At 39.7% G+C, this 27,556-nt stretch overlaps 1 protein-coding gene across 2 annotated transcripts in view; it reads left to right on the top strand.

The window, feature by feature from the left end:
• The first annotated feature begins 826 nt into the window (after window positions 1-826).
• The window catches only part of CFTR (CF transmembrane conductance regulator), an 86,990-nt gene continuing 60,260 nt past the window's right edge, over window positions 827-27,556 (top strand). Inside the window, exons 1-7 of one of the 2 annotated variants that reach the window (XM_064422318.1) lie at window positions 827-958; window positions 13,559-13,669; window positions 16,598-16,709; window positions 21,549-21,764; window positions 22,707-22,796; window positions 24,127-24,290; window positions 24,788-24,913. In XM_064422318.1, coding sequence (XP_064278388.1) covers window positions 16,680-16,709; window positions 21,549-21,764; window positions 22,707-22,796; window positions 24,127-24,290; window positions 24,788-24,913 — 626 coding nt within the window. In that variant the 5' untranslated portion in view covers window positions 827-958; window positions 13,559-13,669; window positions 16,598-16,679. Of the gene's footprint in view, window positions 959-1,181; window positions 1,345-13,558; window positions 13,670-16,597; window positions 16,710-21,548; window positions 21,765-22,706; window positions 22,797-24,126; window positions 24,291-24,787; window positions 24,914-27,556 lie in introns of those variants that run through there. The other variant, XM_064422317.1, reaches the window with a different exon arrangement.

The raw sequence follows: 27,556 nt of genomic DNA, 5'->3' as shown, positions 1-27,556 counted from the left end.
AGAAATTCTTTAGGAAAGCGCAGCGGGGTGTAGCGAGAAACTTTGAAATAAAAAGTGTCTGCAAAGTTTGCAAAGAGTAACAGCTGGTTAAATTGTAGCGCAAGGTATAAGACCGAAGAAAAGTACGTTCGCTTCTTTACAGAGCCAGTTTAGAGGACAGCGGCTGCGTGATTAAGAAGGCATGGCCTTTTCCATCAGTATTTTTTTAAGTTACAGAAACGAAAGGACACTGGAGCGTGTAAATATCAAAATAAAACATCAAATAAAATTAAATAATGTACAGAATTAAATAATGTTCTTTTTGCTTTCTTCCTGTCGTCTTTGTTTCTCTCAAGTATGCTTTCTGCCCTGCGCCATTAAAGCAGTGATTTTGTTTGTATGTCACGCACATAAAGCTCCAGAAACACCCTTAGTGTTAGATCTGGGTGTTTGACCTAAACTTGCTGAAGATATAACTTCAGTTCCCATTTGTCTCTGTTCAGGTACGGGCCTGACAGAGAACTTGAAAAACTGAAGTAAGAGTATTTTAAAGTGGGTATGATCGCGCTTGCCCCGCACCCTTCCCTTCCCCGGGCTGCCCGCTGCGCTCTGCCTTCAGCCCGAGGGTCGCTGCGCTCGCCCTGGGGCCGCGCACGGGCGGAGGGCGGCGGACGGGGACTGTGGCCGCGGGTGCCCACCCGGGCCAGGGGCCGGCCTCGGCTCCGCGGGCCTCGGCGGGCTGCAGCAGGAGCCCTGGGAACCGGGACCGGCTCTGCGGTGAGGAGCGCGCTCGGCAGGGCGAGGGGGTGTCCACGCCCCGACGGGGCTGTCCTCGCTGCTGCGCTGTCCCCGCTGCCCGGGACGCAGGGCAGAAGGCCCGTCTGGAAGGGGGCTTTCCCCGTCTCGGAACTCGGTCAGAAGAGGGGTTTAGTGCTGGGGAGAGGCTGGGGACCTCGGGAAGCTGAGTCGGCAGGTGGAGGTAACGGGCTGGGCGAGAGCCGTCGGGGAGCCGGGGAGGAGAGCGTGCGGGGGGAGCGGCGGGGCGCGCCCGGTGCGCGGAGCCGGGCGCGGCGGGGAGGCGGGGGAGGAGCGGCGGCGGCAGCGCACGGGCTGGGGCCCCAGCCCGCCCGCCTTTGAACCGGGGCAAGCAGAGGCGGGGAGAGGGGCCGGGGCAGGAGGCGGACGGTGACATCAGAGCGGCCGGGTGGATAAGGTGGGAGAGCCGCAGGAGCGGAGCGGGCGAGCGAGGCGTCAGCGATTAGCGGCTGCCTCCGGTCCCCGCTCGCCGCATCTCACCGCACCTCACCTCACCATGCAGAGGTCTCCCCTGGAGAAGGCGAACAGCTTCTCCAAACTTTTCTTCAGGTGGGAGCCCCGGTGCGGCGGGACGCGTGGGGCAGGGGCAGCGGGCCGGGCCGGGCAGCGGCGGGCGGGGAGCCCCGGGAGGGGAACCGAGCCCCGGGAGGGGCCCATGGGCTCTGGAATGGTCTGCGGGGACAGCGCTGGGAGTCTCGCTTGTTGATGAGATCACTCTCTTTTGTTGTTGCTGTGGGGTTTTAGCACCAGGAATGGGCTCTGTCAGGTGTCATAAACCTTTGCTGGACCCGAAGAGATGAATTTATGACATAATTTGAGCAACCTTTGGTAGTTGCTCAACTAGTTAATCTGTTATTTCATGTAAACTTTGAGAACACCGTGGGGTGGTAGGGAGCAGTGGGGAAATGCTCTCAGGACAAGGATTCCTTCTGTTTGGCTCTTTGAGTGTTTAGCATTTGCTCAATGTGCAAGTGTAATATATGATCTTACTGGAAACAGTTCCTTGCAAACCTTGAAAATGTTCTCTTACAAGCAAACTCCCCAGAGCCTTTTCTTTCTAAAAACATCAAATAAAAGGAGAAGGAACCAATATCAGTGCCTGGGCACAATGTACTTTGTAAGACAATATGGAAGCTGAATACGTCTTATGTGACATCGCTAGAAACGGCACTGTGAACTGGAAAGAACAAATAATCTTTTTGGCATTGGCCCACACAGCACTGGTTTTGCCAGAGTACTGGTTCCCCCTTTTGTTACTGGAGGGTCTCTTGCATGGCAAGGAAGGGAGGGAGGAACTCTTGTGTAAGATGTGAACATGATGACTGAGGTGAGAGCACATGGTGCAAAACTATAGCATTGTCATGAGGTCTCTGCCTGAAAAACTGAAGGCTTTTAGCTCACTTTTAAATCCTTTTGGGACAGCTTTTAGCAGGTTGGTCTGTATGTTTTTTAGTCTCTTAAAGGGACTCTGTATGAGTCACTGTTTGCCTCTCTCTCCCCCTTTGGCCCATTTAAGCCAGATTTGATAGAGGGGAATAATCCCAAATCTAACCTGTTCCTAAGGTTTTACAAGCATCTAGGTAAATGTAGTGATTCTATATGTTTTCTCCAATGGTGCTGCAGTGGGAAAGAAGCCTTGCTTGCTGCCAAATACTGTTACAACCAGAGCACATGCATGACAGGGGTGTAAGCAATTATAAATTCCCCATAAATGATGTTTCAGTCAGTGCTCCTGACAAATATAAGACAGAAATCTATAGGAAATAAGTCTGTGTATTAATTTAATATCTTGAGGGGCCACTTAATTTTATTTATTTATAAACTTCTATAAATTTATAATCCTAGAGCCTAGGGTGTTGAAGGTGTGAAGAAACACCCCAATAAGATAAAGCAAATACATTTCTGATTCCTACCGTAGTGAAAGTTTTCATGTTTGAAACCAGATGCAGTTCATGCTCATTAAAGACATAATTAACCATCCTGAGGCCTGAGCTCATCTTTTAAATCACAGTCTTCAAGTCAATTGAATGTTGTTTTAGTCATGTTTATCATGCATGATGCATTATACTGTACCAGCTTTTGGTCAGGTGACAGTAACCAAAGTGATAATAATAAAATATATGAAGCTAAGGAGTTGTTCATGATGAATATTAACTAGAGTAAAGAAATGGACAAAAGACATATGGAGACAGATTGCTTTTTTTGATGATAATGATAATGAAAATGACGTCTTCAAGTACAACACAGTACATGTTTCAGTGAAGTAACTTTTATAAGAGTCTGCACTGCATTTTTGTGTGATGTACCGATCTGAATAGAATGTGATAAGTTAAAGATCATGTTAGTATAAGTGATGCTAAAATATTAGTTATGATTATTTGGGAAATCTTGCTGATTAATATATTATTATTTAATATCGTACGAGCTGTTATCACCTATAGGTGTGTAAACATATTGGCAAGGTTTTATTGCTTCATAATCTATCCTGTTTGTGTGGGAGAGATAGGTTTAACATGTGTTAAACTCAGAATGTAGCTCTCTGCTCATAATAGTTCATAAATGTTTCAGTATTGTTTGGACCTTTTTTCTTAATTCTTTATGCAAAAAAAGTGAGAAAATATTTTGGTATACAAAGACTACTATCTTATAGAAAGTGTTACTTTTTTGTTGTATTACTGATAGTGATACTACCGAGGCAAAAAAAAAAGGATAGTTTCTAGGAGTGGTCATGACAGAAAATATTTAAAATTAGAAATTAACTTTCACCCTAAATTTTAAGTAGTTTTGGTTCAAAAACTGAACTTTGGTAGTTCAGAAACAAGGTGTGAAAGCAAGTGATTTGAGATCTTCCATTAAGGGGACACTTAGGAAACAGAAAACACTAGATACTGAGAGTTTGGGGTTTCAGAGATTGTTTTGTGTTTTGTAGTATTTTCCTTATTACATTTTCAGAGTTGACCTCGTTTGTTCCCAACCTCATGCAAAACATTCTTTCTGTTCATTGGCAACTTTTAACTTTGTTTAAAGAAAACAGAGTTTTATGCAGAAGCAGTCAGATCATCATATGCTTAGCATCATATTCATTGTGAAGCTTCACTTTTGTCTTCATAACCATTACTTATTTTCCTTTGGAGTTTTGGGGTTATGTAGAGTCAAGGCCATACCTTTTGTCGCAAACAATATCAGACTACTTTGCAATCACCTAGTTTTTATTGAAAATTATCTGAGATCAGGAAGTCTTGTTAATTAATCAATTTTTATTTGAGAACTGGCACACAGAGTTACTGCTGGAGGTTCAGAAATGGCTGCAACAATTCTGATTTTATTACTGTTCTTTTACAAGTAACTTTAGATATAAAAATACAAGTTCTCAAAAAGTAATCCTTGTGCTGTGTCCAATTCTTTAAGCACATACTTTTGCTTTGGTACCTATCAAACATGACAACACTTGGCAAGACCTAGTACTTTAGTGCCTGAATCATTATTAAATCCAAATGAGAAATACAAACTAACCCAGCTTTTGTGTCAAGTCTCCTCATGGATTCAGTCAATCAGATCTGCTCTAGTTGCTTCTTGCTTTCCAAACCAGAGAAAAAGAAATCTGTACATTTACACAGCTGTCCAGGCGTTTGAAGTACAATTTAGCCAGTATGGGATAAATGTTGTATTCGTTCTTCTGCCCTTGTGTGTTGTGAGAGCTAGGAAAAGAAATTCAGTTCTATACCTCACCTCTTCTAGGAAGTAGGACCAAGTGTTAGCAGTGTTTGGCAGTGAAGATGTTTTAGTTATCTATCCCTGGCTCAGCTAATTTGTAGAGCATAAATCAAGAATTACTCTGTACTCTTCTGAATAAAAACTTCTTTGCAAGTTCTGATTCCTGGTGTGAGCCTCTTATGAAGTCTGCTAATAACCTTCAAGGGGGATAAGAAAATTCAGGACTTAAGTTTTGAAAGTACTTAGCCCATACACTACAACAATATTATTCTATTGCTCTTTGTAGCTTAATTCAGTCATAATTTCAATTTTAAGAGTACATTGTACAAGACAGTTTCTGGCACTTTCATGAGAATTAAATTAATTCCCTTCAGAAAATTCCCTGCTCTATATTTGAACTGTGCATCTTAGAATTCAATGACACCAAGTTACTTAGGATTTTCATTCTTGAATTGAAAAATCTTGTGTTTTCCTTGCAAGGTTTGTCCTGACACTGTTTAGAGTTCCTAAAAGTTCCAGATTTTGTATAGGAAGCTTAAATGCCTAACTCATGACTATTAATTTCACTCTGGTGGGCAGGTGTCTGCAAATTGTCACAACCAATAAATATTTGGACCCTCCCTTACCAATACCTAGCTATAGCTCTTTGGTCATCTTTCCTCTTTGAATAAGGAGTCTCTGTGTGCAGTAGCAGGTGAATGGCACAGTGCCATGCCTCACTTTCTGGGACAGCCAGCTTAGACACTTACACAAGGAAATTTTTCTGTAGTGTGTTCCTTGGGCCCTGTGTGTATCTAGCCCTGATGAGCTGCCTCTCACTGATCCCAGGCAATTGTAAATCCTGGCTGTCGGTGATAACCAAGCACAGCTGCAGCTGCAGCGCAGGTTATGGCCCTGTGAGGCTGCCTGATCATTTGTCTGTTGCCACAAGTGGTCCTTGGAGACCTGCTGCTCTGCCAGTCCTCCAGAGCTGCCTAGAACAGCAGAGCGTCAGCTCCTGAAAGTCACATGGTTCAAAGATGTGCAGGCAAGTTTCAGACTCCTCCTGAATACTTGACTTCCAAGGCAAAATTTGAAACTTGAAGTGAACTGGAGAAAGGATGCAAAGTATCCTACACTTCAAGCAATTTCAGTCAGAGGAATACCTTCTTTAACAATAAGGCTAAATTGTGTCCTTGGCTCAGTCTGGTACTTGGTCTAATGACCAAAATTGCAAACCTTGTGTAGCACAGGGGTCTTCTCTGGCTGCTTTATAACTCTACAGCACAGACGCCTAGATCAAGTTGCGTGTGACAGAAATATATTTAAAATCTGTTTTCTTTCTGTGGGAAGACTACTTATTATCTTGATACTCAAAATAAATTATCAAGTATTTGAAATATTTGCAGACCTGTCTATACCTTGTTATTTTCTACATGCTTATTTGATTTTGGTGAGATAGAAAGTAATTCATCCAAATCCTCTATTTTTTTAAATACTGTAGGCAATTACATGTTTAGTAGATTTATTATCTGTATTATAGAGGCTTCTAAATGCACTGACAGAAATTTGAAGTCCTCTGTAGTAAGCAAAATATTTGATAAGGAAGTATGTTTTGAAGTCTAAGCAGATAGTGCAAAGGATGTGTTAAAAAGTAGTTTCCTTATTAATTCTTTAGAGAAGAAAGTGAGGCGTACAAGGATTGTGATTTGTCCTGGAAGCATGTGATGGGGTCAGGGCAATCTGCCTGAAATCTACTGTCCAGAACCTTGATTGCACAAGGGTATTTCTGGTGTGACAAAGTTATTCCAGAATATTTCTGCAGTTAACAATTATCACCTCTTTCATACTGAAGAATCTGAGTCTCTAAATCGCTACATTTTTGGATATGCTAATTTCAAAGTGGTGGGAATATTTTGACTTATTGCAAGAGGTCAGAGGTTGCTGTTATCTCGGTTTATGTTTTTTCTCTTCACCCACTCACCCCAGCTTTGCAGCACACATGTGTAGGTATAGCTGTGGAGGCAGGATAGTGCCAACCTGACATCCAGGTAATGATGTGTCACTTTATGTCCTCTGAAATAAGTAAGTTAAAGGTGAAAATTAACTAGTATACAAGGAGACATTGAAACACTGCCACATTTTGCCATGTGAATTTGTAGATGCAGTTCAACTGCCTTCCACGAGAGTGGGGGAACACCTGGGTGAGACAAGCAAGAGCTCAGAGGCTGTTTATGTGTCAGTCCCTCTCTTAGAAGCAAAAGGACCTGCATGAGCTCTTTCAGTCATCAAGGAGCTAATCCAAGGCTGCATTGTCATGAAACTCCCCAAATTAGAAGAAAATAAGTAGGCATCTAAGACATATTTTGAAATAGCATAGTTTTTCAGAAGCCTAAACCAGAAGATTTTCAATTTAAACCGGAAGGAGAAAATCCTAAGTGACAGCTGGTAAAGGTACTTGGTTTTAGGTACATTCCCATATTTTAATATTGGTATTTATCCTTTATTTTTTCCCCAACTTTTAAAATAACGGATGTGAACCTTTGTTGTATTGGAGTAATTCTGACATCTCACTTTAACTTTCACCTTAACTAATTTTAATCTGTAAGTTCTGGAATGCTTTAATTTATCTGTAGGTAATAAATACAAAGAAACCAAAACTACAGAGGTGCCCCAATGTTGCTTTGTTCAAAACCCATGACTGTTATGGAAATCAAAAGATATGAGGCATTTTCTCATTAATTTGCAAGGGTCATGCTAAGGAGTAGCATCATCAAATACCAGGATACAGTGAAAATGGCACAGAGCAAGTAGTAAGAGAAGCAGCACCTAATTAACGGTTGATTCCATATTGCTGTAATGGTAATTTACATTTTGGCCCTTGGCATCAAAATTAAATAAAATGTAACTCTGTTCACCTGTTGTTTATATCTGACCACATATCAGTCATTACGGTGGGAACAAATCAGAGTTTTGGAAAGGGCCATTGCACCTTATGTGCAACTCTATCTTATTTTATTAGGAAACGCATCTTAAAAAATCCATGGCTAACACAGTGAAGTGCTAAATTGGGTGAAATTGTTGCTATCACTTAGTGACACATCTGGAAGATTTTAAAATTCAATTAAATCATGAATAGCATTGCTCTGCAACAGTTTTGCTGATGAAAACTTTCTGTTATGTTCCTTGTTCTTTCAAAGGACTACAAGAAAAGAAATCTTTCTCTTATTCTTGCTGAGGGACATATAATTAAGTAAAAGAGAAGATGGATGAATATCCTCACCTAGTCTGTCTAATTGTAGGTGTATGCTGAAAGAGCCTTGCAAACCTTGTTCATAGCACATCATCACCACTGCTTTTTTGTTGGCTTTCTTAAAGAAATATTTGAAGCATATCTTACACTTGACTTTGGTACCTAAACAGTTGACAGATTGCAATACAATTAATATATTCTGTCCTTCCATCTTGCACAACCTATCCCCTGATGTGGTTTTTTTTTCCTCTCAAATATCTCCCAGTACTTCTGCAAACTGAAATATTTTGACTACCTTACTAATTGTAAGGAAAAAAGTATTTAATTTCTGTTAAAAAAGCATTTAGCAATTAGATAATAATTTGAATAAGTGTCACTTCACAAAAACTGGGCATAAAAGACAAGACTTCCCCAAGAATTGCTGTGGCATAATCCTAATTAAGAGTTGCTATTGAAATCCTGGGGTTTCAGCAGAACATTGATTGTTCTTAAAATGGTGCTGCTCACAGCTAGTGGCAGAGTCAATAATATTGCAGCTAAATATTTTCCATGTCAAATAACACTTCATGGGGAAGAATTGTTTATTAGTGAAGAAATTAAAATCTTAATTTTTGTGACCTGGAGGAAAACAACTACAACAAAAAACCAGAAATCAATAGGATCTGCATTTACTTTTGTTGTTGAAACCCTGCAATAATTATATTTAAATATTAAGCTATATTGCATTTTTTGTTGTTGTTTATAAAGAGAGACATGCTAAAGTTAATATAGTTTTCAGAACATATAACATGCTATTTCAGTAGGCTACTATTCAAAACAAAATAACTGCAGCCCTACTCTGTTGAGGGCAACCAAGGGGCAGGGGGCAGGAATAAGGCTGTTGTGCTCCATGGGCATGCTGACTTGCCCCATCTGTTAGCAAGGATCACAAAAAGCTGGGGTCACCTTTTACAGCTGCACTACAGGATGCTCAGAGAGGACAGCTGGTGGTGCAGACACTCTTCTGGAGAAGCAGTACTGGGTGTAGTAGAGCCACTTCCAGTACAAAGTAAGCAACAATGTGCTGCTGCTGGAGTGAGGATATGTTTTGTGGGAGGATGGGGGTGCAGAGCCTCTGACATAATCTGGTCAGAGGGACTCTTTGGGAATGTCTGAGATCTACATGGTACCTCAGTCTTTTCTTGCAGTTAGTAAGAATTCATGGCTCTACAAATATCACATAAATCTTAGGCTTTAAAGCATCATAATTATGGCTTGATTATGTTCCTTCTTCCTTGGCCTCCCACCAGCTCTCCCTTAATTGTGAGAAGGAAGGATAAGTTAAAGCCAGAGGCGCTATTCCTGCTCTCTTAGTTGAATTTTAGGTCCGGTTCCCTAGAAGTTGCAGTCACTATGCTTAACTATATTTTGCACAGGTATTAATGCTTTGCAGAGGGGAATGAAACCATGGTCACCTCTGTGCTGCTCAGTAGATGTTGCTGTGCTGTGCACAGAGCACCTGTTGAAATGGCACCAGCCTGATCAGTGCCCCTTGTAGGAGAGCTGCTCTCTTTTGCTGGTCTTGGGTAGCCCAGCACCACTGCTCTGTTACTGTCTCAGCAAACTGTGCTTCTTGATCTGAAGAGCCCGATGGAGCTAGGGTATTCCTGTGCTCAGGAAGAAGATCTGGGCAGTTGGCTTAGCAACACAGATGCTCCTGTCTTCAGTGACATGTAAAGCAGCCTTAAGGGAGAGTCAAATCCTATTGACAAATTGTCTGTGTTAATACTCTCTGGAAAGCCAAAGACATCTGTCCTATTGATACAGTTTGAGTGGCATGAGTCTGAATATGCAGCAGAAAGCAATAGCTGTAATACAAAATCTGTTGCATATTGCTTAAGTAAATGACAAAGAAATGGTCATCAGAAATCTACCAAACCATATGTTATATATATGATATTTACCTATCAATTTCATCATGTGTGTTTTACTACAGGCAGTAGATAATAGATGTGGAACTTGCCTTCTTTTCTTCTTTCCTACTGTACATCCTTGAAACTTGTTCCCTGATGGGTTTCATACACGTGTACCCATAATAACATTCCTAGTTAGTGGGAAATCTCTCACAGCACTACAGGTTTCTCTGTGAAAGGCTTCATTAAATGCCAGCGAGTAATCCGATGGCATTTGCTAACATAATGCTGTAAAGCCAATCTGTTTCCCTTTCTTGCTCCCTTCCTTTCAGAATAAATTTCTCAACAACCTCAGGAAAAACCTCAGCATTAATGCTGACAAATTGTTTCCAATAAGCCAAAAAAAAGAAGAGACATATTCATTGACAAACTCTAACTGAGCTATGTCACCTAGTGTTATAGAAACATGGATAACTACAGATTATATTGCCAGTTAAAGTAAATTCATAGTCCCTTTGCATTTCAATCTTTGCAAAGAATCTAGAAGATAATGGCTATAGGAATGCTACAGGAATCTGACAAAAAATTGGTTCTAATGAGATATTTATGTGGTTTAGGTCTAGTATATTCCTTTCAACAAAACACAAACTGCCTCCAGCAGTTCTTGACTGCACAACTCAAGCAGCTGTTGAAAATCCACCTTGAGACAAGCACCACACATCAGGCCAGCTCCTCCCACGATTACCACTCCCACCTGAAGCCACTTGGCACAGCGCACAAATTGGCCAGATCTAGTTAGGGTGGGACTGCCAAGCAAGGCCAGGGCAGCTGGGAGATGAACCTCTCTGTGCAAGCCCTGCCAGCAGCTTGAAGAGGGAACCTGGCTGCAGACCAGGAGGTCCCCAGGGAAGGAGGCAGCACCGCTCCTTTAGCTGGCTGGAGGAGTTTATCCAGCACAGTCACAGCTACTGTGATGAACACTGAGATGAAGATGAGGACTGCATAAGTCTGTATCAAACTCTGACTAGGGAAAGGAGGGTAGTTTAGGGACCACATAATTTTGATGGCAATGATAAATGCAGCTCGTTAACACAGAGTTAAGCACAGAGTAAAATGAGAGCCATTTCTAGAAGTACAGTAGATCTGCTAAGTGTGCTGCCTTCCCCAAATGATAATACAGCCACTCAGCTGTCTTTCTAAATGCAGCCACATTTTGTTAGTCCAGGCTGTGGCAAAATTCCAGGGTAGATGCTAATCAAAACTATAAATAAAATCAAATATGTGGAGGGAAACAGTGCAATAAAAAATGTTTTCTCAAAACATACAAAGTGAAACTGCAAAGCACTTATCTTTTGTCAGGTTGGGAATTGCTTATTGCAGTCTCAAAGCATTATTAAGGGGCTTAGGAAGGTTATTACTTAGCTACAGTGTTGTGAATTAAAGAAGTTGCCTAGGAAATACTGTCACTTCCTTGCATTAGCTGCAGTAGTGGTTTTGTGTCCCATAACTTGTATTCATTCTGTCATTACTGAAATATCTACGTACACAGGACGTCGGGGAAGCTGAGAACAGAAATTAATGAGAGTTTCTGTTCCTGAATGACAAGGATTAGCCAGTTCTCCACAAGATGTGCACAAAGCCAATAGCAACTGGTCCTTTCTGTCTTCAAGAGCTGGTAAAATAAAAATCCATACCTGATATACCATTTACAGTAATCATGAAAGACTTTCATGTAAGTGTTACGTGAAATCCAAAGGTTTTCTTCTAATCCATTTTATCCCTGAAAAATATTGGCTCCTGTTTCCAGTAGTTGTAAAGTTTATGGGTGTTTTATCATCTCCAAATGGTAAAACAAGAGTCCAATGACTCTCCAAAGTGGACTCTTCGAACTCCCTTCCTATAACATACCATGAATCACTTGTTATTTCTCAGCTACAGTGGTGTGGAAGACTGAGCTTGAAGTCATATGATTCATCTGAAACCATACCATTATTGCAAAAATTAAGGATACTCCTTCAGTTTCTTAGAGCATGTTCTCTTTGCAGTGGATGTGATATAACCATGCACTCGGGAAATATCTTGGTGCTTTACTGAATTGTGGGGATTATAGACTGGTGTCTCATGCAATTCATAACTTCACTAAAATAAATGTTAAAGCGTGCATATGTGTACACACAAGTAATTTTTATCTGTTATGTTATAGCTTTTTTGCACTTTTGTAATGTTCAATGATGTTCTTTTACCTTTGTATCAACTTCTTTGCACCTTCAGAGGCTGCAAATGAGAATGGGGATTACTTTGTGTGTACGACATATGTTCTTACAGGTATACAGCTAAGCATGTCCAATAAGCTGTTTGCATTTTTTGAGTGACTGTGGAAAATGTTATTGCAAATAACATTTTTTTATTATTTTAAAAACAGTTTAAAACTAAAATTTTGGAATTATTGAGGATTTGCTGAATTTTATCATAATCATGAACCATGCTGGGTTTTTGATGAACTCTGGTTTACATATGGAAATATGATAGCAATCAACCACAAGCTACTTATTTTTCAGGCACTTCATTTTTTTAAGGAAATATTTTTTTATGACAGTAAAGCAGAAATTCAAGTAGTTTCAAAATACACCATTAGTATTAGTATAAACAGTTTTTATGTTTTGATCTAGTCCTTTGCTTTCAAAAAGATTTCTGAACAGAATCTGGTGAAAAATTTTGTATAAGTTGGTCCTTGGGGAATCATAGGCCTTTTTAGAACTGAATTGTTTGATAAAATTAGTCATGACTTAAAAAGACTCTACAGAGTAGCCATTTGGAATAGCCTTTTCCTACTTTGTTTTGTCTCACCATGCCCTATAAATTGGTATCAAAATTTTAAACATGACATTTGAAAAAATAAATGCAACATATGTGTATATAATGGACACAATGAAGATCTTAAGAGGAGTTCTGTGCATGGTTTGTGTTGTTAAGTTCATATTGCAATGTAAGATGCAATAGAATCATGGAATGGCTTGTGTTGGAAGGGATCTTAAAGATTGCCAGGTTCCAACCCCCCTACCATGAGCAGGGACACTTTCCAATAGGCCAGATTTCTCCAAGCTGCACCCAACCTGGCCTTGAACACTGCCAGGGATGGGGCATCCTCACCTTCTCTAGGCAACCTGTTCCAGTGTCTGGCTACCCTCACAGTAAGGAATTTCTTCCTAATATCTGATCTAAACTTACTCTCTTTCAGTTTAAAGCCATTTCTCCTTGTTCTGTCACTACATGGGCTTGTAGCTGGTTCCTCTCCAGCTCTCCTGGATGTCCACTTTAGGTACTGGAAGGCTGCTCTAAGATTTCCCTGGAGCCATCTCTTCTCCAGGCTGAACAATTTCAGTTCTCCAAGCCTTTCTTCACAGGGAGAGGTGTTCCATCTTTCTAATCCTCCTCGTGGCCTCTCCTGGACTTGTACCAGCAGGTTCCTGTCCTTCCTGTGCTGAGTACTCCAGGAGGGGTCTCCCCAGAGCAGAGCAGATAGGAATGAAACTTGCATGTCCACTTTACTATGGTTATGATTTATTATTCATTTATATGGACATAGCACATAGCATATTTGGAAATACAGTACAAAGGTTTAATTCCTCTGTTCATTTGTCTGCTGCTGACTCAGTAGGAAGTCTGGGGTATGACCTGACCCCAAAACTTATAAAATGCAGGAGTTTCACAATTATTCTTTTAGTATTATATTTGTCAATATAGTTCTGTAAATATAATGCAGGACTGCACTTTATTGTGTCATATATGTGTGTGTATGTGAATGTGTGTGCATTTAGACATATTTGGATGCTGTGGAGAAAATACTCAGGGTAAGACAAAGCAACTCCAGAATTAATGCTATAATATTTTTAATTCTAACTTTTTTTTTTTAATATTTGCTTAGATGGACAAACCCAATTTTGAAAAAGGGTTACAGACGACGGTTGGAGCTCTCAGATATTTATCAAATCCCTTCTGCAGACTCTGCTGATAATCTTTCTGAAAAACTGGAAAGGTATGAAAGGTTAATTAAATAAATTTTTTTCAGGAATCACAATGCAATTTTCATTACAAAGCTTTGGGATTAAATGTTTAAATAATGTCGAGAGCTAGCTGATTGCACACAGTTGTACTTTGGACATGACTGTGATCCCTGGTACAGATGTACAACCTAGATGGTCTAAATTACTAGATGGTCTAAATTATATACAGGTACCTGTGATATCTGCCATTGATCACAGACTATCCTGAGTTAGAAGCTTGGTGCTGTGACCACTTCCCTGGGGATCCTGTTCCAGTGACCAGCCATCCTCTGAGTGAAGAACCTTTTCATAATATCCAACCTAAATCTCCCCTGACAAAGCTTCAGGCCATTCCCTCAGGTCCTGTCACTGGTCACCCCAGGGAAGAGATCAGTGCCTGCCCCTCCTCTTCCCCTCAGGAGGAAGCTGTGACTGCAGTGAGGTCTCCCCTCAGTCTCCTCCAGCCTGAACAGAGCAAGCAACCTCAGCCACTCCTCACACGGCTTCTCCTCAAGGCCCTTCACCATCTTCACTGCCCTCCTTTGGACACTCTCTCATAGCTTCATATCTTTCTTATATTGTAGCACCCAAAAGTGCCCACAATATTCCAAGTGAGGCTGCAGGAGTGCAGAGTAGTGCTGGGCAATTCCCCCTTTTGCCGAGCTGGTGATGCTGTGCCTGATGCACCCCAGGACAGGGCTGGCCCTCCTGGCTGCCAGGGCACTGCTGACTCACATTCAACTGGCCCTCAACCAGGACACCCTGGCCCCCTTGTGGTGTTGTTTTCCAGTATCTCATTCCCCAGTCTGTACATCCTGGGTTGCCCCATCCCAGGTGCAGAATCTGGTACTTTCCAATGTTGAATTTCATACGGTTGGTGATTGCCCTGCTCTCTATGTTGTCAGGGTCTCTCTGCAGGGCCTCCCTGCCCTCACAGGAGTCAACAGCTCCTCCCAGTTTTGTATGGTCTGTGAACTTGCTCAGTATCCCCTCCTGTACAATGTCCAGGTCATGTATGAGGATGTTGAAGAGCACATGGCCAAGGATGGAGCCCTGTGGAGCCCCACTAGTGACAGCTCACCAGTCTGATGTCACCCCATTCACTGTAACCCTTTGTGCCTGACTCATGAGCCAGTTGCTCACCCATCACATAAAGTGTTTATCCAGCTGAGTGCTGGACATTTTGACCGGAAGGATCCTGTGACAGACTCTCATGAAGCTGTTCTGGCTGTAACCAATGACTGCATTGTCTTATAGGTGTTTTTCAATACCTCCCAGAATAGTCTTCTCCATAGTTTTGCTGGGCACTGAAGTGACACTGACAGGCCTGTATTTTCTGGGGTCCTCCTTCCCCTTCTTGAAAACTGGGACAGTGGTTTCTGGTCAACTGGGACTGCTCTAGATCCCCAAGACTGCTAAAAAATTATGGAGAGAGGTTTTGCAATGACATCAGCCAGCTCTTTGAGGATTCTTGTATGAATCCCATTAGGCACCATAGATTTGTAGGGATCCAGCTGGAGCAACAGATCCTACACAATTTCAGGGTGATGAGTGAGGCTAGACTCAGAGTATCAATGTTGGTTCCCTGAAAAGGGATACAGCAGGAATGCTATTCTTTCTTTCCAAAAAAACCTTGTAAAATCTTGGTTTATTTTTTTCTTCAACAAAATAACATTCTTAATTTCCTTTGATACCACTGTTGACAGACTAATTGTTTCTGCAGAAATCATACTCTGACTTTCCTCATTTAGGTTTCCACTCTTCTTTACCCAATTTCAGTGGGTCCTAATTTAGAAATTATGCTGCACTTGTGACTAACTCATACAACAGAGATGCCTAAACCCATTCCTTCTCCACCAACTGATGTAGCTTTTACTGATATTCCAGGGCAGCTTACATCTGCACTGTTGTGCCAATCCAGTCAATTTTAATTGCAGTGTGGAATAAGTATTCCAAACTATGGGAGATAAGACAGAGAGTAAAATGGAACAGATAAACCAGCCTGATATCTTAGGCCTGATCGAGCAGAAACCATGGGAGAGACACTCAGAGATAACTGCTCCCTGGGTGACCAAGAAACATGTTACAAAACTTTGTCATGATTACCTAACTGATGTCCTGAAGAATATGTAACCAATGGGAAATTGTTACCAGAAATAGAATCCTGTATAAGTACCATACCCATAAAACCATATGTAAACACTTTGTGTTCTCAATAAAATTCAGCTTCTGATCCAGCTCAGGTGTCCCTGTCTCTCCATCACCAGTACAAACCAGCGGAATTTATAGAGAATGTTGGTATGCTAAATGCGTTTTGGTAGTTTATAAATGAAATATTCTGGTTATCTAATATTCTGTTGAAAATTTGATAAAATCGTTAGTTGAGGATATTCTCTGGAGTGTTTTAATCTGTGAATTGAATTTTGACAAAATGTATATTCTCTGTATACAGCATTGCATCTGGTCTACAATTTATTATTGAAAAGAAAGTTATTGTCCCAGCAACAGTTTCAAATAGTGCTGTGCAATAGAAAAGTCACACTTTTTATGCTTTGTTGGTGCTTTTTTGCAGACTGGAAGAGCTCCAAAACGTTTATTTGCCTTTTATTGTACTCCGGTTTTAAGTACAGCAGGTTTCTTTAAAACATACAATGTGACCTTTTCATGAAATAATTCCCTGCAGGGTGATGTATGACTGAGTATTTAAAACTACCAAATATGTGGCTGAACTGGGTTTGAACTTTTATTGATCTATCAAGTCCATGAAGGCCAGATTCTTAGGGTCTCTGCAAAGCTTTCTTTCATTAACCACCTTAGCTAAATCTCCCCGTATATATTTGAATGAATTGAAGTATGTCACAGCCACAGACTCATGTATTTGCTCATACAACTTAATAGTTCTGGTTTTGGTTTCTTTTCAGAGAATGGGACAGAGAGCTGGCAACTTCAGAGAAGAAACCTAAACTCATTAATGCTCTTCGGCGATGTTTTTTCTGGAAATTTATGTTCTATGGAATAATTTTATATTTAGGGGTAAGAATTATTCTCCTCTCTAGTAAGCTTTTAGTGCTCCTTAAATATATCCAAGTTTTAGGAACTGTTAAATTAATACAGAGTCTTGTGAATAGCTACAGATTTTTCCTCTCTGTATTACTTACAAAGGTGATAAATACAGAGATGTATTTTCATTTAAAAAGGTATTTTCTGATAATATCTTAGGATCTTTAAAACATACATATTAATAGTTTTTAAATGGCTCTAGTGCTGTTAATACTCCCAAGTGTGTGATCAGGGACTTGATGTGAAAGCCTGAACCGATTATGTTTATCACCTTTCCAACATGTTAGATAGGATTACCCTGACTTACCAAATGCCACCTGTTTGTTTGACAATCCTATCACTGGGGTTAAGAGCTGTGAAAAAAAAATTATTGCTAATGGTGTCTCACTAGGTATGCGTAGCCATGCTATAAATCTGAAAATTGCTGTTACCCAATATGCACATTAAATATCTGCGTTACTTACAAATTTGTGATTTAGTAGTAAAAAAGAGAGCGCATCACCACTGTAAGGAGGAACAGGCAATCAGGGACAAAAAAGATGTGAGGTTATGTAGGGAGAAAATTAGAAGGGCTAAAGACAAATTGTAACTAAATTTGAGCACTGCAGTTTAAGACAGCAAAAAAAAAAAAACAAAACAAAAAAAAAAAAAAACAAAAAAAACAAAAAACAAACAAAAAAAAAAACCCAACCAAAAAAGAGTTTCTATAAACTTTTGCATTGGCAGCAAAAGGAAGGCTAAGGAGAGTTTCCATTCTTTGCTGAATGCAGGGAGTAGTGTAGTGTCAGGAGGATGCCTTTAGGTACTGGACCCTAAACTGTCTTTGTCCAGGTAAGGCAGTTAGCTGTCTAGGACAGGCCTCTTACTAGGTAAGGAGCTGCATGGTAACTGCTCTCTCTCTACTCCTTTATCACTTTTGTCAGCTCTTCTTTAGGATAACACCTTGTATTTGCAGACCCCTACTCAATCATGTCTTTTATGTGTTCCTGTGATCTCACTACTGCCTTTAGATTTTTTTTTTACTCACCGAGTCAGCAACTCCTTATTCATGATAGGTTTGCTTTTAAAAAAACCCACTGACAACAAAACAGTTCTACAAATGTAGCCTACCATGCACTGTGATAGCTGTTCCTGCAGTCTGCCAGCCAGAACCTTTGCACTGATGCATTCCTGCTAAAAGTTAAGCAGTGTCTGAGGGCTTTTGCAGGCACCCTTGAGGATAACACTCTTTCCCAATGTTTAGGCAATGTGTGTGGATGTGCATGCCCAGGGTTGATTTCTCATTATGCATTTTTTTAATGGAGTACAATTTTAGATGGGGTGAAGACAGAACAAGACTGTAGGATTTTTGAGTAATATTCTTTTGTGTGTATGTTTTTGGTTGTTTTTTTTTTTTAATTTCTTTAAGAAATTACAGATGTGTGCAATTAAACACATAGTATTTAAACGAATCTGCACCTAACACTATGAACATGGAAAAATTAAATCTTAGCTACATTCTTGATTGTATTATCATTAGTGTTCATTTTATTTAAAGCAACTTCGTTTTATTGAAAGAGGAATTGTAAAAAAACCAAATTGCTCTTAAAGCTGTTTGGTGTTCTTTGCAGGCCTTGCTCACGGAAATTAATGGGAGCTTTGCCATAAATTTGAAAGGGGACAGGATGTTGTGCCGTACTGGCATAGGTGTAACCAAGTTGTGTGTTCTTTTGAACTTCATTTTCCTTTCAGCACTTTTCTTGTCTGTTTTGTGAGCCGTTTTCATGGCATCTTTCTTGGACTGTGGTTTAAAGTGTGCTGGCATCCCTGCTGTTTGTGGAGTTGTCCTTTCAGCTGGCATCACAGCTTTGCTCTCATTAAGTCCAGCCTTTTTTCCATCTCCACCTTGTCCCTGATGCACTGTTGGTAATGATGTTATTGGAGGGTGGACACTTGTGCTCTGGCCCCCTAGAGTACTACAACTCCGCCTCATAAATAGTGTTATGTTAGGCATGTTGGGTTACTGCACTTAATGTATCTGCTCCCCTGCTGTTTGGGATGGTTTCCATCCTTCACCCTTTCAGAATATGAGTCCCACAATTTAAAGAAAATTATGTTATGGTGGTGAAACAAAAATCTTACTTTTTAGCTTGACACCACCTAGCCAACTAGGTACTTTTCTGCGAGGATCAATTGGATTATATTTGAATTTTGGTCTTATATTTATTGTCTTGAAATTTATATTTCCACTCAGGCACAACAGCTGCTAACATTAACTTAGAAGTGGTTTTAGTATCATATCCCAGGGGACCCTAATGAGGATTTCCTGAAGTTCTTGCATATGGGTCACGCGTGTGAGTGAGGAGGCAGGGAGGGAAGTGCCTCTTGGCTGTGTGCCAAAGAAGAGATGTGCATTATTGTCTTCAAACGCAGAGTGTTTGAACATATGGGGGATACACGTAACATAAAAGCTGTTGTTGCATAAGAATAATCATACCAGGTCAGATTAGCAAAATATGCTTTGTCATAATCTCATTTCTCTTCAGATCTTTACTCTTTCAATTAAGATTACTGTGAAGGGGACACTTATGGGTTTCTCAGTAGCCTATGATGAATGCAGAGGGGAAAATAAGGACAGGCAAAGGCAAAATATGAATCTTGAAAACTGAAATTTCTCTTAGGTGTACAAATCCCATTCTTTTTTTAGGCAGGTTGTTTTAATCAGTTTATGCATATTTATATCAGTGGGTAATTTCAAATGGACAAGAGGAGAAATGAAAACCAGTCAGTTTTGCTTTGATTTGTATATAGACTAGATAATTGATAAGTAAGCAGATAAATCTCCATTGTAAACCAGTGGACTTTTATGCCCCATGAGATAGTGTATGACTTGGCTTGTTGCCAGCCACTATTCTAGTCTGTAAATCTTCTTTTTTTTTTCCAGTGAGCTTGGAATGTATGCAATACATTTACAGTCACAACAAACACAGCAGCAGAACATGTAATTTTCACTGGAATAAAAGTAAACACACAAAAAAAATGTTGCTATTTTAAGCTGATATATAAAAGCTTATCTTGGAATCTCCAAGATCATATTGTCCTTGAGAGGTGACTCTTTTGTATTTTATGAGTTTTGGGGAGCCTTTGTACAATGCTTTGGGATGCATATGGTCTAAGCACAGCTGTCTCGGGTCGTGTTTTTTAATAAACACTCCTCCCTTTGCCCACTAATAACACTGAAGTCTTTGTCAAAGCTGGCTCCAGACTCACAGCAGAGTGGGTAATTTGGGTAATGCAGCACATAGAACAGGTATGCTGTTTGAGATGTAAAATTCTACGTCTTCTGTGGAAAAAGTGAACAATGAACAGTAATATTCAAAAGGAATTACTGTCCAGGTTACAGAAGTACCTGTGATAGCTTTTGTATAAGAGAACCCAAAGGAGAAGAAAAAAACCCCCAAAAACTAAAAGGGATTTTTCCAAGCTATTTATCACAGTAGAGCTTTAATTATAGCTGAACTTCATCAGTTGCCTTCTCTGAGTCTCTATGGTGGTCTGTGTGGTTTTCATCTGGAAGGCAGTACTGGTAACTTTTTGGCAGAATTTAACACATCTCTATACAGAAGAATTCAGTAATGTCTTGTTACTTTGGAAGTATCACATGCTTTCTGCTGCAACACAACAGAAAGAAGAATAAGGAGATGCATAAAAATTCATAGCACTATGTATTTTTAAACTGATCATAACAGTGAAGAAAGGAGCACATCCTTCTTCATGTCCTTCTGAAGCTCATGGTTCTGAGTGGTTGGCAACCTTTATTAAACTTCAGTAGATGAAGCAAAAGGTTAACCACAGGTGATTTTTGCAGTTCTTTGGGAAAGACTGGGTAAGGAAAGGCAAGAGGCAGAGATTGATAAAATGAAGTTAGAGAAGTGAAAGTATGAGAATGATGAGGCAGGGAGGGAAATGAAAGGCAAAGTTGAGGTAACACTGATGAGGTTTAATTACAATGGAAAAGGAGTCTGAGGACAAATGTAATGGCAGACTAAAGTAAAGTCAGGGCTTTAGCAAATCATTTGGATGCCTTGTAGCTTAGTGGTTTCACCCTACCTCTTTCTCCTCTCCTACCCTGGTTCTCTGTCCTGTTGCTCATCCTTGGATGGGAAGTGCTGGGGCCTCCAGTGTAGGAGAAACTGTTTTCTCTGGGAGCTTTATGAAACTTGCCTCCCTCCTGCTTTACTTCCTCTCCTTCTGCTTTTGTTACAAAATTGGATACCGCGTCTAGAACTGTTGAGTAGATGATCCAATTATTATACTTTTATTCTGTTCCTATTTCCATTTATTTTTTGTTTTAGCTATATTTTCACTGTCTTGTGAGAATGGTAGTGTTTGTTTTGGTAATTCTGAGGCTTTCCTTGTCCTGTAAGTCCAGTAAAGTGCAGTGAGAACAGTTCCCTAGGGCCAAAAGAGAGGTTGAGCCTGATAAACTAGATTCAGTCATATGATATGCCTAATCCATTACAACTCTGTAAAGTAAATGTGGAAGCTAATCTCAGTTGTTACTTTTGTGGAAAATGATCAAACAAAATTTACGAGCCAGATTTGCTTTGGTGCAGTTGCAGGAGCATCACAGACTTAGACAGCAGTGAGTTGTCTGTTCTCCTGTGCAATTACTGCAATTTTCTGTGGTTTGCAGAGCAAACAGGCCTGGCTTCCTCATTTAAGATATAAGACTTCAAATCTCATTTGGTGGGACTTTGAATTGAAATGTTAGCCATTTTGAAAATTGAACCAACTGCTGACCAAAATAACTTTTCTTGTTTCTCTCTACAGGAAGTCACCAAATCTGTGCAACCCCTTCTGCTGGGGAGAATAATAGCTTCCTATGATCCAGACAACTCTAATGAAAGATCCATAGCCTACTACCTGGGCATTGGCTTGTGCCTTCTCTTTTTTGTGAGAACACTGCTTATACACCCTGCTATATTCGGTCTTCATCATATTGGAATGCAAATGAGGATAGCTATGTTTAGCTTGATTTATAAGAAGGTAATTGTTTCATTTACACCCAAAGCCAAGCCTCTCTCTGTAGGCTGTGTAACTTTTAGGCTAGTTGGTTGAAAGATTGATAGTTTTGTTAAGGTACACAAAGTACATGGAAGAATAATGTGGCTAGCAGTTTCTGATAGCTCTCAATTTCCCAGTGCAAAGAATTGCACTGTAGACAGTGCAAACCTTTCTACAGCTGGTTTGACTAAATCAACCTCTCTGAGTTCAGACTTGCTGTGCATGTGTGGTGAGATGCTTTAATTGTTTTACCACTGTGATCCTGTTAAAAATGTGTACTGCAGAGGAAGAATAACATGCTGGTGGCCAAAGAATATCTTCAAAAGAGAATTAGAGGTGAAGATTTAAACAACAAATGTGACATTAAAGGAACTAAGTTTGAATGGTAGTGTGTGAAATTGCTACAGTATGAAGAATCAACAGATACTCACCCATCACATTCTCAAAAATACAAAGATTAAAAAAGTTTTTGTTTTACCAATACCCAAAGAAGATAATTTAAACAAACATGTTAGTTATTCTAGTATAAAGCTCACTGTGAAAGCAGCTTTCAAAAATATTTGTCAAGAGAGGCAACAGTAGGAGATTTTTGAGGATGCACAGCAGCACACAGCATGCGTGCTTAATTAAAACTTACATTTGCATATATATCTATACCCATAAAATATTCAAGAGAAAGCAAGGACTAAGTCAATACATCAATATTTTTAAAGCAATTTAATGGCTATATTGAATTCAAAGGACATAAATAACAAGTTTAATGAGACTTTCTTTAGAGTATAAACAAATAGGTGGATTATTTCTACTGTAAATAAGTGGATTATGTACTACTGCATCATTGCTTATAATTTTTATCTTTATTTATTGCGTCTTATGGAGATAACTTGCATGACAATTTTCCTGTGGTTTTGTTTTCTTTTACAGATTCTCAAACTGTCAAGCAGAGTTCTAGATAAAATAAGTACTGGACAGTTGGTCAGTCTTCTTTCCAACAATCTGAACAAATTTGATGAGGTGCGTCATCAGTTGTTTAATTCACTTGATGATCCATCAAATACAAATGTCAAGATATTCATGTCAGATATTAAGGAAGGAAGGAGCTTAAATGGAGAACTGTCCTGATTGCTCGTTGTAGAATAAATACTGATTCATTACCCTAAGAATATATGTTGGCACATAGTCATAGATCTGCTCATTCTGATAATGATGACATTCTTTATCACCTATGCTGATTAGAAGAGGAAACCTAAAAAGAAGTGACATCATAAAAACATGTTTGCTCTTCAGTCCAGTGAGACTAAGGTTGTTAAACAGTTGGTTTCATAGAACTTGCTGGTTCAATCCTTACATCCCACTTCCTGATGACTATCTTTTTACTAAGGTGATTCAGTCAATTTCTGTCATTGAACAAGCAATGAGGTTTAACCTCCTGTTCCTATTATTACCCAGTTCACTAAAAAGGGATTGTTCATTTAAGACTGTGCTAGGAAGTCTTAGACATCTGCCTTAGAAAATCTTAGAGTTTTCTGTAAAACTTCTCTTTTGCTAGAGACTACAGCAAATCCCTGCTAATGCCTTTAGGAACTGGAAACTCTATGAACTTCTGTGCCTCGTGTGTGTTTTGTTGGCCCTTTGGTACTATAAGATTTGCCTCCCATGAAAGACACAAGATCAGAGAGGCTGCAGACACTTGGCTGCAATTGCAGGGTGTATTTACTTGAAGCACTGCATGACTGTACAGAGTAATGTCAGCTGGTGCTGCACGAGTTAAGACAAGTGGTCTGTCATTGCAGCAGTGCAGCTGCAGTGACGCAGACCCTGTGCACCTGATCAGGGGATTCACTCCAAAGTCTCCTGAATGAGAACTGCATTGAACCAGTTCTGTTCATACAACAGTCATCTCATCGCCAAAGTAATATTTGCCTTCTATATCAGATTAAAACACTCTCAGAAGATTCTTACAATTTTTTTTTCTCATCTTACGGTGGTTGAAAAAGCCTGCATTCATGCCAGATTCCATTTACTTTTACAAAGCTGTGACTTTTCCTTATATACATAACAAAGAGACAGCTGCAGATTGAACTTTGCCTTAGAAAAATCAAAGTTTAGGCATGGAATGTATATGTATTGCTGCACTGACACATAATTAACACCCAGAATGCTATGTGCTCAGGATCACAAGTCCTCCTTTATAAACTTGCTTTTCTACTGGAAATATTTGTACCATTCTTCACTACTTTTTTTCAAAGTGTCACTTTAATGTCTACTTCCTTTTCATGTACTTTTCAGAGCACACCTCTAACTTTCTTTTTTTTTTTTTTTTTTCAACTGTGGCTTTCCATAGGGTCTTGCTCTGGCTCATTTTGTATGGATTGCACCATTACAAGTGGCACTGCTGATGGGATTGCTCTGGGATATGTTAGAAGCTTCTGCATTTTCTGGACTTGCTTTTCTAATAGTCATGGTCTTATTCCAAGCCTGGCTGGGACAAATGATGATGAAATACAGGTGACAAGAATGTTTTAAAATATTTCAAGATATTTTCCTGAAACACATTGGTTTTAAGAAGTTTATACCACTTGATTAAGGGACCCTGGTTAGGACATTACATAGGATGAATTCAAAGAGTGTTTTCTGTGTAGGGAAAGTTACAGACAAAATTTCACATATTTAGAAGTGGGTGTCTACACTTAAAAAATTGAAAAAATATTGAATGTCGAACATGGAGTAAATAGCATTAAAATTAGATTTAGCATTAAATCTAGAATTTTTAGAATTAAAACTCCTTGATAGTTACTTGATGCATTATTTTTAGTTTGTATTTTCTCCTTTTAAAACAATTATTGGATTTCTAATAATTTCTTCTATATTCTCCATAATAATTCTGTTAAACATTTTAAGCAGAGGCATATATAGAACCTGTTTTTATAAGGCATAATGGGATACAAGCTACCTATACAGGATGAAAAAAATGAAGATTGATCTACTGTCTTTTTACTTTGTAGGAATAAGAGAGCAGGAAAGATCAATGAGAGACTTGTCATCACCTCAGAAATAATTGAAAATATACAGTCAGTTAAAGCCTATTGTTGGGAAGATGCAATGGAAAAAATGATTGAAAACATCCGTGAGTAAGTGTACTCATTTATTACACAAGTTTTATTGTGTGCTGAAGAAAAAATATATTAGGTGGCTATGAACATCACCTGTGGTCATGTTAGTTAAGAAGTAAAGCAACAACTATTAATCCTCAATAAACTAACCATGCATTCCCACACTGCAGCTTGGGGTTTTCTCCCAATTTTTTTTTTTTAAGTTTACTATGGAGGTGAGATTTTTTTTTTTAATTTTTTTATTTACTTCCTCATTTGTTATAATGATGTTTCAGTGGTTAGTTTGCGCAGGTAAAACAATTGTGGGATCTGTGTTTGTTTCTGGCCAGCCCTGTTCTCATCATAAAAAGCCCTATTGTGACGGTTACTTAAGGCTTAACAGACGTCCCTATTCTGTGGTGGAGGAAACAATATGAATCCTGTGCAGCCATTTTCTGAGAAATGCAATAAAACTGGTTATAAAATTTGAATACAATCTCTGAAAGGAGTAAATTAGATTCATGTATTTATCCTGCACATTTACATTAACATTTATTGTCTGTAGATGGCCTTGTAGAATGTTTATCTTCTCAATTAATATAAGGATTGAACTGTAACTACCAGAGCTGAAGGAGAAAGGAGGTAAAAGTTAGCTGAGACCTGTGAGAAGGAAGTCTTTGTTACCGGCAAGGAGGTCAGGGGAAAGGGAGGAGAAGTGACATATTTATTGATGGGTGACGCTGCATGAAAACTCTCCCATGTGTCCTGTGTGTTTGTTTAGTCTTTTACAGAGAAATAAAATTCTGTGCCAGGTGTGTGATTGGGAAAATAAAAGAAATATAAGTGTCATATTATCATGTAAATAACAGACATAAAATCATATTGTTCCGCAAACACCTTCTTGTTCAGCTGCTTTCTGAAAGACAATCCAGGGAAAGTGAAGTTTTCTTTACCATTAAAATTTGTAATTATTTACTATAAACAATCAGAGAAACTCAGTCTGAATCCAGGTCATGAGTGCTAGCTCAAGGATGGAACTAGTTTAGTATTCCCCTGAGGTCACTAGCCACATGTATTGCTTTAGGAAATTTGTGAACACATTATGCTAGCAAAATCCTCTAGAAATTAATTAAATAAATTGTAGTCCACAGACTGGTCACAGAAACCTGGAAATTGGATTGTTATTTTATTAGTTATATTTTCTATAATAACTTATAAAAAATTTCGTCATGGTGGAGTTAATTTTTACTGCATGATGCATGGATTTTTAAAAGACAAGAATGCAAACAATATTACAAGATCAGAGTACTTCTATGAAGAAAGGCTGAAATAATTGGAATTATTCACCCTGGAGCAGAGAAGGCACTGGGTAAAGCTTATTATGGCCTTTCAGTACCTGAAGGGAGTCTACAAGTAATTAGTAGAGGGAGGTTTTGCAAGGGTACACAGTGATAGGACAAAGGCTTTGAACTGAAGGAGGGTAGATTTAGGTTAGATATTAGGAAGCAGTTCTTCCCTGTGAGGGTGTTGAGGCACTGCCAGAGGTTGCCATGTAAAGCTGTGGTTGCTCCATCCCTGGAAGTATTCAAGGTCAGGCTGGATGTGGCTTGGAGCAGCCTGGTCTAGTGGAAGGCATCCCTGCTTATGTCAGGGTTGGAACTGGATGATCTTTAAGGTCCTTTCAAACCCAAACCAACCTATAATTCTATGATTCTTCCATATTTTTTTTAAGTCATCTAGCAGGTCACTCAGTGAAGACATCACCAGAGCAAGTCAACCCAGGAATATCAGTTTCAATTGAATTTGGCTTGTGGAATCAGCTCTGCAGGACCTCCCAGTCATTTGGCTTGTTAAGCTGCTACAAAACAAGACCTTGTGTTTGAAGCCATGTCTGTGTTTTAGCCAGTGTGTAACACCTCAGTCATCACAAAACCATTTTTGCATGCTGGCATTTTCTGATATAAACCAGTTTAATCAGCTTCAGAGACACCAATACAGGCTGTCTACTCTGTGCCCTCTTAAGTCTGCACTGAAAATAATTGCTCATAACAGGTGCCTGAATAAACATACCTTCACTCTTATGGGCTGTGCAATGTATTCAGAGAAGTAAAAAAAACCACCCCACCGAACTGTTCCTCTGAACCATAGCACAGCACTGGGGAAGGTGAAGGTTGGAAGTGTCTGTACTTTGCCAGCAGACACACATCTTTACATTAAGCAAAGGATCTCAAATTTATGTATTAGTACTGTTCCCTGCAGCAGCACTCCAAAACCAGGCATGCACTGGGCTGCACTCTGTATATGCACAAGGCTTGTAGGGTCCCTTACATCTCTTTTCAAGGACCCATATTGCATCAGCAAGACCTGTCCCAAGTCTGTTATCTACAGAGCTTTCAAGACTGTACCACAGACAGAAGCACTGCTGGGAAACTTTTGTTTGTGGCTACATTAGTCTTTTGCTACTACTGAAAAAGGTGTTTGTGCTTTCATTCTCCCTCTTTGAGCAGGGCTGTGTTCTTCAGAACTGGGGAGGCTTTTTGACAGCTTCTAGCTCCCATTTATGCGGGAATGGATGAGCACCAAGTCCCAAAATCTTTGTTAGCCCTATTCTGTGCTGCCACTGGCAGCTTCATACGAGCTCTGGAGGGACTTACATGGATGGCCCTTTCTCCCAGGCAGTAG

This window comes from Passer domesticus, chromosome 5, assembly GCF_036417665.1.
Source record: "Passer domesticus isolate bPasDom1 chromosome 5, bPasDom1.hap1, whole genome shotgun sequence".
NCBI lineage: Eukaryota > Metazoa > Chordata > Aves > Passeriformes > Passeridae > Passer > Passer domesticus.
The sequence above is the reverse complement of the archived record's forward strand: the minus strand, read 5'-3'. Positions and strand labels throughout refer to the sequence as shown.